At 39.8% G+C, this 13,006-nt stretch overlaps 2 protein-coding genes across 2 annotated transcripts in view; one reads left to right on the top strand and one right to left on the bottom strand.

Annotated features, from left to right (window-relative positions):
• The window catches only part of insyn2b (inhibitory synaptic factor family member 2B), a 21,906-nt gene extending 10,458 nt beyond the window's left edge, over positions 1-11,448 (bottom strand). The window contains 2 exon segments of the mRNA XM_032528000.1: positions 1-431; positions 11,231-11,448. Coding sequence (XP_032383891.1) covers positions 1-75 — 75 coding nt within the window. The 5' untranslated portion in view covers positions 76-431; positions 11,231-11,448.
• The window catches only part of dock2 (dedicator of cytokinesis 2), a 130,433-nt gene that overhangs the window by 93,385 nt on the left and 24,042 nt on the right, over positions 1-13,006 (top strand).

Genomic DNA, 13,006 nt, shown 5'->3' on the forward strand with positions numbered 1-13,006 from the left:
CCCCCATCGCCCCCCTGCCAGAGGCACCCCCAGCGCAGGCACCGGATTGGTTGGGTCAGCCACCCTTCTGCCCATACTCCTCTGCAGCTTGGCTCAGCCCCCTGAGGAGCTGAACGGGATGGAGGGCAGCATTGATATCAGCCAACGTCAGCAGGATTATATCCAATAAAAAGAGGGAATGTTTCCAGCTTTTGTTTACCCAAATGAATTTGCGTGTTTGTGAGGCAGTGTGAGAGAGTTTGTATTTGAAAACTGGAGACAGGAATCCAATATCCAATAAGGCTTTAAACCCTTAATGTCCTTACATTAATGACCTCCTTACTAGATTAACTACTTCTGATTGGACATCACTGTCAAGGCTTTTCTCTGTCTCTAAACAATGGCCCGCAGATGATGAGTTCGATGGATTCTCTGGGTATTCCGGGTTTGTTCTGAAGAGAGAGAACAAAAAGAGAAAGACAATGAGAGAAACGACAGAAGAGAAAGACAGGGGATAAATGGTCAGATTGGCAAAGGAATGCAAAGCTCCATATAAAAGATTCCACCTTGACTGAATGCAGACACTGACCAGATCGATGAAACTCTATCAACCTCTTATTAGACCGGCAGGTGGTGAGAGCTACAAGCTGTTTCTCTTGAGAGAACAGTAAAGAGCAGAGAAATCTCAATAATAATTTTTTTATTTATTTATACTTTTTATTAATCCCCAGGAATTACAATTACACACGAGTAAGAGGGTCCACCAGGAGGTGAACTGGCATCGCTCCAGCTACCAGTTCACACTCCGTACTTCGGTCCGTATGCTGTGTCGTCACGTGATGACACAGTGTAACACATTTCAAATGAGGTTGTGTTTGCCTCCCGCAGTGGTATGTAAACTGATGATGCATCATGCCTCGACATCTTCCATGGAAGCAGTTTGGAAATCTGTTCAGCATAATGTTCTGCAACATGGTTTCTGCCAATCTTCCTCTTTTAAGGAGGTAGACAGGCCGAAAGTCAGTGTTGATATGTCTACTTTGTATTGAATTGTTTGTTAGGCAGAAAAATGTATTTCAATGCATAGCTATCTTATTACATACAATCCTTATTTGTTTTTTATGGTGAACATGGTTGGATTGTTTAGGAGGGAGCAAAATTAGCCATTTGACCTTAATCAATTAAAATCACTTAAGAATCACCTTAGAAGTGGCTTGGTTGGCTCAGTAGGTAGATTATGCACACATACACTGGAGGATTATGCCTTGACGCAGAGGTCTAGGGTTCAAATCCGACCTGTGACGGTTTCCTGCATGTCTTCCCCTTCTCTCCCCTCTTTCTCACCTAGCTGTCCTGTCAAATGAAGGCAGAAAAGCCCAAAAAATAATAATCTTTAAAATAAGAAGAGGATGACCTTAATAAAATGCTTTAAAGCTGTGGTACGCAGTATATTTTTGAAGCCGTTGGAAGCATAATGTAATTCAGTGGTCTGAGAGAAAACTATACTTCTGCACGTCCTCTTAGCTCTGTTTCTGTTGAGAGCGTTCTGGCTGGTATGCACATGCAGACAGAGATGGGAGCGACAGAGAGAGAACTGCAGGAAAAGGCCTCTACTTGAAATTCTGGCGCTTTTTGCCTTCTACCTACTGCAGCTTTAATCTTGTGTATTAGCTGATAAAATTGGGGCAGTATGTCCACTTTTTTCTCACAAGGACAATTGGGCCATTGCAGCAGCACATATTGGCCGGATACATCAAAGATAAATAAGAGAGTAAATGGAAGTTGGTTAAACCAATTTATGCTATGTTTACAAGCATTAGAAATGGGCTGGAGCCATATTTGTCAGGTCAGAAATGAGCAGTCAAGTAATGGAATCGCACATTTAGCTGCTCAGGGTAATTTGCAGTTCCGTGGTTTATAACACTTATACTGTAACTGTTGTTTGACTTCAAAGTGTCTCTGAAAAAAATACGAGCATCAATACATTTTAGACATGTGGTAGGTTCAGGTTCAGATATATTTCAGCAAATTTCTTCTATCCAACTACATTGAAATCCGACCAACTTGAGAAAACAGTATACTGTTGATTCCTGAATGCTTCACGAAAGACAATTTGCACATGATATTAGGCAGTCAGCAGATTGATATCATCTTTATGTCTCAATCAATTTTTTCTTTTTCTCCTATCCTCATTACATTGAAGTTGTTTAGTTGCAGTCAGTGTGTAATGTGAGAGAGACACACACACACACAAACACACACACACGCACACACTGAAAGAGATTATTTTTTAAGCCAGCTGGTGCAACATCACATCAAAGATTTTGCTGTATAGGGGCAAGGTTGGAACTGTGCAAAATCTTTCAAAATAAATTAAATGTCTGTTTACCTATTAGTTTAAGAACCTAAAATATTATTTACAAAAAAGTTTTTAATAGGAGGCTTGTTTCAAAAGCGAAGGCATCAGATTAATGCTCAAGGTTCCAGAAGTTTCATAAATCTGTCCGTAGCCCTGTAGCAGTTAAAAATATGTTCTCACTAGTGATCTCATACAGACTGGGAAGAGTCTGACTGCTGCACTAATAGTTCATGTGTATTCAGGATTAGCGTTATACACACATTCTCTCAAAGCAATGCTCTGTGTGACCTATATTATTTATATATATATATATATATATATATATATATGTGTGTGTGTGTATGTATGTATTATGAAGCCTGATGTCACATGCTGTTTTGAGAGCATGAGTAAAATTTAAATGGGCATTTTAGCCCTTTCATTCCTTTTTTTCCTGATGTCAAGTGTAACTAATGTTGTCAGTCTCTTTGGAATTTCCATTTTCATTTAATGTCATTAAATATTAAAATTGAGTGAATACAGTTAATTATGCTGTTGGGCCTGTACATGGGTTTCCAGTCTGTATGCCTAGTTAATGATATTTCTACACGTTAGCTGAGACAACAACAGTCAGTGTCACACAGTAGGCCTACTGTACCGTTATTGCCCATGACAAAGCCATTCTTGGGCCACAATTGTGATCGAGAGTTTCACTGACAGCCGGCAGAGCTTCAAAATCTAAGGTTTTTACGTAAGGCGCTTTAGATCAAAGGATTTCTACTTCAGTGACTTCACTGGTATTTATGTAAATATCTTGACAGTGTGTTTGGCTCACGGACTGCGGAATTGCCTGAGAGCTAGCATAGGGTCACACATAAGTAACAGTCCCGCCAGCCTGTTTGTGACTGGGTACTATGGTAACTGTGGCAAAGAGTGTCCTGGAGTGGACCACACAGGTTGTGACCCAGAGTTCACACACCCTGCCATCCTTCCAGGTTGCGTTCTTTTTGTTTTGTTTTTGGGGTGTGGGTGTGTGTGTGTGTGTTTGTTTGCACACATGCACACGTGTGAAATCTATTTGCAAAGCAGGCTCTAGCCACCATGTGGATAAGAAATGGACTTAGATGTGTAGATGATGATGACATTTTATCCTGAGAAAAACCGAGAGAGGGAGAGCAAGAATAAGAGAGCAAGCCAGTGTTTGTTTGTGTGCGACGGAGACAGTGAGGACTGAAGATGTGCGTGCATATGTACTAGTGTGTATATGTGTGTTGTCAAGCACTTTGCTTTGGGATTCAGACTAAGTCAATTTGAGGTAATTTCACTGCAGCTCATTTCCAAGCATTTGTCTTTCCACCAGCAGCCACACCAGAGCACCTGCTGCAACAAACTCTCTCTCTCTCTCTCTCTCCTCGCTCTCCCCATCTATCCATGTATGTTTTTGTGAGAGTGCACGTTTGTGTGCATGCCTACCATCTCAAGTCTCACTCTTCACCCCTGACCTGCAGGCTGTCAGGCAGAAAGTGGCACCATATCCTCAGAAGTCACTTTTACTGATTCACACCCCTGCCTCTCTTCATCTTTCTAACACTCTCTAGCTCTCTATCTCTCTCTTTGTACACCTTATTGGTTACCACTCTCCTCTCATCACCTTCGTCTTTCTTTGTTACCCTTGTTTGTTGTCACACTTTTCCACTTACCGCCCCCTTTTCCATCTCAGTCATGCTGTCTTTGATTTTCTGTGCGTTTCTCTCTCCCTTCCCTCTGTCTCTATATTTAGTCTTAGTCTCTCGCCCACATCACACTTCTGGCAGAGCAAAATGAGCGGGGAGGAGATGGGGAGGTGACTGTTGACCGGGGGATGAAGGGTAGGTGACAAAAGAGGAAAACAGGGAAGACAGCAGGTCAGGGAGGTGCAGAAAAGTGGTAGAGGGATAAGGGGGGAGAACAGATGAAATTGATGTGTGTGTGTGTGTGTGTGTGTGTGTGTGTGAGGAAGAGATGCAAATGCCCACTTTCTCCAATAGTGTTCGATAGACTTGGTTAAAGAATAAAGAGAGAAGCATGGCAGAGAGAGATATGTGAAGAGACGGACATTAAAGAAGAGGAAAATCTGGGAAGCCGCACACACTGCTCACCAGTAATCAATATGCACTGCTTGAGCATCTGTCGCCACAGACACACACACGCTCTAGACAGGGTGCAGCTTTTTATAAAATCTAGTTCTACGTGCAACAAGTTTAATTTACCAGTTGGTGAATTTGGGCTGTTCAAGATTTGTCTATAAGAGGCAGTCTTTCTCTCTTGTTTGTTGTTGTTGTTGTTGTTGTTTCTGTCTGTGTGTCTGTGTGTTTCTGTGTGTGTGAATGAATGCAAACCCACGCCATTGCAGTAGTAACAGAGCAATGAATGCTCCAGCGAATCGAGTCCCCTGTCGTTTCAAGGTGAGCCTCATTTGTCAACTGCCAATTGACGGGCCGTGTGTGTGTTTTAGGGAGACTGAGACTCGCTTTACTGCTCTGTAATCACACTGCTTTACTCGCTCACTGTCTCTGGGCCTCTCACTGCCATAACAGCACAAATGCAGCTTTATTTATTTATTTTATCATTATTTTTTTTTATTGCATCTTGGGCAGTGTAGTCAGTTTTTTCCTCTGATGTCTGTAGTCAAAGGAAAAAATACACCTTTTCTTTTTTAGCATGTGATTTTCATTGGTGAACTTTGTTTTATCTTTTTATGCTTATGTAAGTCTATGAAACTGATGATGCATCATGCCTCGACATCTTCCATGGAAGCAGTTTGGAAATCTGTTCAGCATATCACTTAAGAATCACCTTAGAAGTGGCTTGGTTGGCTCAGTAGGTAGATTAGGCACACATGTACTAGAGGATTATGCCTCGACGCAGAGGTCCAGGGTTCGAATCCGACCTGTGACGGTTTCCTGCATGTCTACTCAAACATAGGGTCAGTTTCAGCAATATGACAGAAAGTTAGTTTTATAAGTCTTACCTACTGCATCTTTAAGTGTCATGGCACGCCTAATGTATATCCCTGCACCTTAGACAGAGGGAAGGATCATCAAAACAACCAGGAAACTTGCTCAGCTCTCTCTCTTTGTCTATCTCTTTCTCTCTCTCTCTCTCTCTCTCTCTCTCTCTCTCTCTCTCTCTCTCTCCTCTCTCTCGTCTGCAGTCTGGTTTTGTTGTCTGTTGCATATTAATTGGCTTCCACTGTATTTTTCAGGGACAGTGCACTTTAATCAGCATTTCAACTGAAAAGCCAGAATCCACAAAGGCTAATGTTCATTTTACAAAGCCAAGTATCTCAGCGAACCCTGCATAATCCAAGTTTGGATTCTTATTGAAGCATTGTTTGGGGCAGACTGTGTGCGCCTCGCTGATATTAAGAGACTCAAGTGTCTCTTCGAGCAAGGCAACAATAGAAACTGTTTCTGTCCGAGAAACGCAATGTGAGAACTTAATGTAAGTTTCCTACACACACTACATGCATTATTTATTGCAAAATAGAATAATTAAAAGCATCGTGCTCTACGCAGTGGTTCCAATCTTTTTTGCAATTTCTTTATCATGGCCACCCAACGCCCAAGATGACATGAATACAAAGACTCTTCTCGGTTGTGACAGTTTTAATTAATATATGTTAATCAGTAGTTGAATATATACAGTGTATATATATATCTATATATATATATATATAGAATATATTAGATATATATATATATATATATATATATATTATGCATGCCTTTAGGAATATATATATATATATGAAGTTTATCCATCTGAATATATGAATGGAGTCTGATATATGGAATGGTCTGAATTATGGAATGAGTCTGAATATTGGAATGAATCTGAATATATGGAATGAAAGTCTGAATATATGGAATGAAAGTGAATAGATGATATCTGAATATATGGATGAAGTCTGAATATATGGAATAATCTGAAAAATGCTGAATATATGGAACAAGTCTGAATATATGAATGAAAGTTGGAACATTGACAGAAATGTCACCAAAGGGATACCTTTCTGAATTCACTGGATTTACAAAATGGCATCGGCTGAAAATAGTCCAATACTTTGTTGAACTGCAGGGTTTTTTTTGCAACAACTGGTCATACTCCAAACGACACAAACAGTTTTGAATTAGATAGCGTCACTTGAGGATCATATTTCCATTATGCGACATTCTTAGTGCTTATAAGCAATCTGTTCAACAAACGTTGCCGAAAGAACAATCATCATTCTTGAAGGAATTTGAGTCTCTTTGGGAGATGTCGGCAGAAGTAACACTTCAACTGGAAGTAATGGTGTGGGCACTGGTACGGTTACCAGTATTTGGCCCGTACATGCATTTGCCAGAGTGTTAATATCTCTTCATTGCTCAAAATAGCTGACACTAGATTCCTAGCCGATTCACTCATAGCGTCCACATTTGTTACATCCTGATTAATCAGCCACAACACAAGATGGCGCCAGCGCCGTATGACTCGTCATCTACATTCAGACTTTCATTCCATTATTCAGACTTCATCCATATATCAGACTTCATTCAATACAACTTCATTCCATATTCAGACTTTCATAATTATTCAGACTTTCATCATATATTCAGACTTTCATTCATATATCAGACTTTCATTCCATATATTCATCTTCAGATATTCAGACTTCCATATATTCAGACTTCATTCCATATATTCAGACTTCATTCCATATATTGACTTCATTCCATATATCAGACTTTCATCCATATATTCAGACTTCATTCCAATATATTCAGACTTCATCCATATATTCAGACTTCATTCAATAATTCATCCTTTCATTCCATATATTCAGATGGATAAACTTCATATATATATTATTCCTAAACGGCATGCCATAATATATATAATATCTATATATATATATATATATATATATTATTTAAAATGAGGGTATATCTAAGGTTGAATAAACAAAATAAAACAAAAAAGGTTGCAGACATTTGGTACATCTGAGCCTGCTGGTATGTGCGGAGAGAGAGAGAGAGAGAGAGAGAGAGAGCACAAGCTGCAGGTCTATCCCCTAGAAGCAGCCAGAACCTGTTTTGTTTAATCTGATTGTAGTTTAATCGGTGGTCTCAGACTCTGTTGAGGTCTGAGATGTACCAGCATTTCTTTGAGATTTGTTCACTGTGTCAAATGCCATTGCTTGCTCCGACGGTCACTATTAAAAAAATCTTTCTCTTGAGTGTTATGTTACTATGACAACCCTGATTTATCAAGTCATTAGCCATTTTGAAAGTTTTGAAGTTTTATTAAAAACGCACCATAAATTAAAAATGATATGATAAATCTTGCGGCACCCTCGGCCTGTCCTCAGGGCACCCACATCAGGAGCCACTACTCTACCGCACACTGTGTACTGTGTGTTCATGTTAGACTTGCTCTCCAATCTGGCCCTCCATCTTTATCATGCCTATGAGAATTTAACTTTGTTCCAAACAAGAATGAGCATCAGGATTCTGATTTTTGCCTTCATGTGTCTAGAAACCCTTGAAGCAATAAGCTGCGAGCCAACATTGTCGGTCCTTGCCCCCTGGATACACACTTCTGAGTGAATGTGCTTTGTGTGTAAGCAGGGGCGTATCACAAATTCTGGGCCCTATAGAAAAGTATTTCTACGGGCATCCACAGCTATTCATTCTAGCATCTTTTTGGGCCCTCCTCACATGAGGGCCCTGGGTACTAAGTCCCCTTTTCCCCCCCAGTCCGACCACCCTGTGTTTAAGTGTGTGTGCACATGTTTTAATCAATAATGCAGGAATTAGACAAAGGCAGGAAATGAATTTCGCCAGAGATTACTTAATTCTTCATTAGAGCTGTGAGGCAGACTAGCCTGAACTTCTCAGCCTTTTCTCTAAGGAACCCTCAGATAATGAAAACACTGATATTCATTTGAAGTCATTTGAAAGGGTTTGAGTCTTCCAGTTTTGCATGCATGAACATTAGTAGACGTCAAAAGTTGTACCTGGAAATTTTAAGGGATGCCATTCAGTGATCATTTGTGATCAGAACATAAATAACTAACTAAAAACTAACTAATAACTTCCCTGTTTATCTTCACTTCCACACATTAATTAATTTTTTGATCTGAGGATGTGTTTAAACCTGTCTGAGGCTCCTTTTCCCCAAATCCAACTTTCTCATAAGTTTGAATCCATTTTAGCCCCTTTCACTTGTTTATGAGGGCGAATATAGGACACAATTCAAACTAATAACCTGTTCCAGTCAGAGGGGCCCCTCAGAGAATTTTTTTTAAAAATTCGGTTCGGTTTTATGGTGTTGGCTTATTTACAACCAGTTAGGTACCTGTAACAAGAAAAGGGGTGAAATATAGACAAAGAGCGTATTATTGACAAATTCATCTGCCGGCTTAATTCATTTGTTTTGTTGTTGGCTAGAGGAATGTGTGTTGGTTGAGCAGCAGAGCAGAGAAACTGATGTAAACCTTAATATTTTTGAGATATTTGCCAACAAATATTTGATAATCAGAGATAGACGTAATACAGTGAGAAAATAGATCCTCTACACCACAAGGGAAAACAGAGTGGCTTAGTTAGAGGGGATGCTGCAGATGCACGACCACACACACATCTTATCAGTGTGGCTAATAGAGTTGATTTAGTCTGTTTTGTATTTTTGCTCAAACTGCACACCGCTCTCTCACTTTTATCCTTCTCTTCCTGTCACCTCATCTTTTTATCCCTCCTCACCTGCCCTCATCCTCTCATTGTTCTCTCTTTTCTCTTCTATTATCTCATCTTTCTCTTCTCTGCCATATCACTCATCCTGTCCACACGTCCCATACAATCTCTCCATCATTAACCCCCAATCTATTTCTCCTCCTCTCATCTCTCCATCCTCTTGCCCCCGCTGCCCTCCCATCCTCTTCCTCATCCATCTTCCTGCCCTTCTGACTTTCTAGTCTTCTTTGCTTTCACCACATCTGGTCTCCTTCTCATCACTTGTTCATTGTCTGTCTGGTTAGCAGAGTGTCAATGACACACAAACACAAACACATTTATGTGTATGAAAGTAGATATGTTTTGCTTTGACTCTGTCTTGCTGTCAATCCCCCTTTAACCTTTATCTCTCTTTCTTCCCATTGTCTGTCATTCTCAGGAGAAATGGGGTTTAATTAAAGTCAATGCGGTATAATGTCATGACATATTGATTAGGTTTCCCTAGTCTGTAATTTGCATTATACTCCTTCAAATGATCCCTTTTATGCTGCAGTTGTTTCCAATATATGCAGTAATCTAGACATGTAAACAACTTTAAAGTACATTTTACACGTTTTGAAATGTTGCCAAAAGAATTCAAGTTTTGGTTTGTTTCTCTAAGTTGACAACACTCATAAATATTGAAAAAGAAAACATTAAAGTAATGAGAAAATCTAAATCAATAATGCACAATCGTAATAAATTGAAATATTTAGAGATTTGATTATTACTGAATCAAATTCCTGCCAGCATATGTTGGCTATGCATCATTCTTTCAAGGATGAAAACAGAGAAATACACTTAGCAATGTTCTGATGCATCATTAATAACCACGTATCCACAACAAGCAGCCTATATATTAAAGCATTATGACATGATTATCAACAAATGCCCTATAGGACCAATTTTTGTATTTGTTTGTATGTATTTGTTTTAAATATTTTTTAAGCAAACATAACAGAATTTTGATCCTCCTCTTCAACGATTTTAATGTGAATTAAAATGATCTGTCAGTAAAAATAATTCTTAGGAATACCAACGAAGATTATTTCCTTACTCTGATCTTGACTTTAACTTTATCTGTGTCAATGAAGGACAAGCGCACACACACATGCATATGCACAAACTGTCATTTTTAAAGTATGTTCTTAACTGGCTGATATGGTATTATAAGTGTATATAGTGTAATATATAGTGCACACACACACACAAACACAAATACACACACACAAACACAAATACAGATGCACAGGGGTAACATTAGTGTATAATCCCATATTAGAGCTACACTAGCTGGCTATTGGTTCAGAGGCTCTTAAAAATGGGGCAACAGATACAGACACACTCACACGGACAAACGTACTGTAAATTGACAGAAGCATTTGTAATCCTTGTTAAAAGCAAGGATTTTGAATAATGATGCATTGTGAAACACAAAATAAGCATTGCACACACATACTGTACACAAATGCACACAAACATAATCATATGCAGCAAATCCTACTGTGACAGCTGGATAGGATTACTCACCTGCCACGCACACACCACACACACATACGCACACACACACAACACCACCCAACACCACCACACACAACACACACACACACACACACACACACACACACACACACACACACACACACACACACACACACAGACATTTATCCACAATGTGATGTTGTGAGCACACTACTTTAAACAAAAATACACACACAGACAGTTAAAAAAAACAGCCTTTCTGAAGTAGAGATGTACAGACTTTTGTAACAGCTACAGAATCTGTAGGAAACACGATGCCCAAATACTTTAAAGCCAGATACTGTGTTTTTTTAGTTTGTTTTTGGGTTCCAGAGGTTATACCTAAGGATTGTGTCCATTAGTCCAGTTGGCTCACTGTGGCTTGCTTTTATACAATCACCAGTACCTCCATCCAAATCCTCTCCAGTGTCATACATATTGAATGAGCTGCTTTGAAAATAAAGTACGAGACTGGAGAGATTCCTCAGAATGTCATAATAGAGCATCTTTACCAAGAAGAAAACATTTCAGGATTGCTTGTATGCTTTCACATACACTTTCCTAACAACTGTCTTTCATTGCTTTTGCAGTCATTTACCTTTTTTTTTCCTTCCCTTTGGTCCGCATGCTTGTTCTCGGTGTCTCTCTCTCTAATCTCTGATAGTCCTTTCGTCCTCAGTAGCGCTCTCCTCCGACTCTTTACTGCTCTCTATCTCTCTCTCCGTTTCATTCTGTTGCTACTGATCCTCGCATGCTCGCGATGCCCAGTGATCCTACCTCCTCTCTCTCCTCTCTCTCTCTCTCTCTCTCTCTCTCTCTCTCTCTCTCTCTCTCTGTCTCCCCCTCTTTCTGCCTTTCTCTGATTCAACATCAACATTGTTCCCTATACCTGCCATTCTCACTCTTATCCTTTCTCTTAGCTTTTACCTGTTTCTCAAATACCATCACTCTGTTATTAATTCCTACACCTTCTTTCTCTTTCACCCTCTCTGTCTATTTGTCTATTGCTGTCACTTTGCTGGTGGCTAATCCCTGCCATCTGGTTTTTTGTGTGTGGGTGTGTGTGTGTGTGTGTGTGTGTGTGTGTGTGTGTGTGTGTGTGTGTGTGCACCTGTGCCTGCATTGACCCTGGCATGGCGGTAGACCCAGAGAGACTTTGGCAGCCCACACACACAGAAACACACACTCTTGCTTCTATCAGTCACTTTATTTATATCTTTGTTTTTCTGTTTGAATGCAGTCTACTATCGCCTCGCTCTCTCTTTCTGTTTTCGTCTCTTCTCCCCCTGGTAACTTCACTTCTTTCTCCCCTTTGAGCTGTTTGGTCGCTGTCCTCCCTGTTCTTTGCCCCACTTTAGCCTTCTCACACCATTCTTTCCTCTTCTTTTCATCTTCGTCTCGCACACTCACCTAATTCTCTGTTGACATTCCCACCTGCCACCCTCTCATTCTCTTTTTTTTTTCTGCTCCTATTCATGCCAACTCAGGATGATGCTGCTGTCTTTCTTGAAGGAGAAAAGAGACAAAACACGAGAGATAAAGTGAATTGAATGTAACGCCATATGAGATCAGGTTCTAATTATACTTTGTTTTTCATGCACGGCCGGAGTTGTGTGCTCACAAATTAATTTCCTCATCTGTCATGCATCACGAAAGACGAGAATATGTATTAATTTGTTTACAGGCAAGTTTAATAGTTTTAGGCCAGGGATCAGAGTAGGTTTAATTTACTTAAGGTGAGGCGGAGTTAGTGTTTGCTTAAACAAATTAAATAAACAAACATTAATGAAGCAGACATGCTCACAAATATAGTAAAACTGTTGTGTTCCGGCTTACGCAACTATGTTTTAAGTTATGTGTTTGTGTGTGCATGGACTATGATTTACTATGTGTGTCTGTGTTCCCTGAGTGGTCCCCTGATGCAGCGTCCACGTAAATATCCCTCCTTTCCCCTCCCCCTTCTGAAAATAACTGGTGATGTATGCTCTACTGCAAAGTGGTTGACTCACCTTGTGTTGTGTTTCAGTTGACCTCTGATGAGGCAAGAAAAGATGTGTGTGTGTGGCGCGTGTGTTTGCAGTAGAACCCCGACTGATATATCGGCGGACCGATACTATCGGCCGATATTGGGCATTTCCCGATTTATCGTATCGGCATTTATATGTGCCGATTTAAAAAATAAATAAAAAATAGTACAGCATAGTTTGTCCACCACAGGGCACTCTACAATGTCCCTTTTAGCATCACTGATACTTTTTTTTTGTTATTGTGTATTTTTTCAACGGACTTTAAGTTTCATACCTTAAGTTTGTATTTTTATACAGTTTATTTATCAGAACTTTAATATATTTTGATGTTCTTCTGTTCTGTTGTG

The sequence above is a fragment of the Etheostoma spectabile genome, chromosome 10 (genome assembly GCF_008692095.1).
Source record: "Etheostoma spectabile isolate EspeVRDwgs_2016 chromosome 10, UIUC_Espe_1.0, whole genome shotgun sequence".
Taxonomy (NCBI): Eukaryota; Metazoa; Chordata; class Actinopteri; order Perciformes; family Percidae; genus Etheostoma; species Etheostoma spectabile.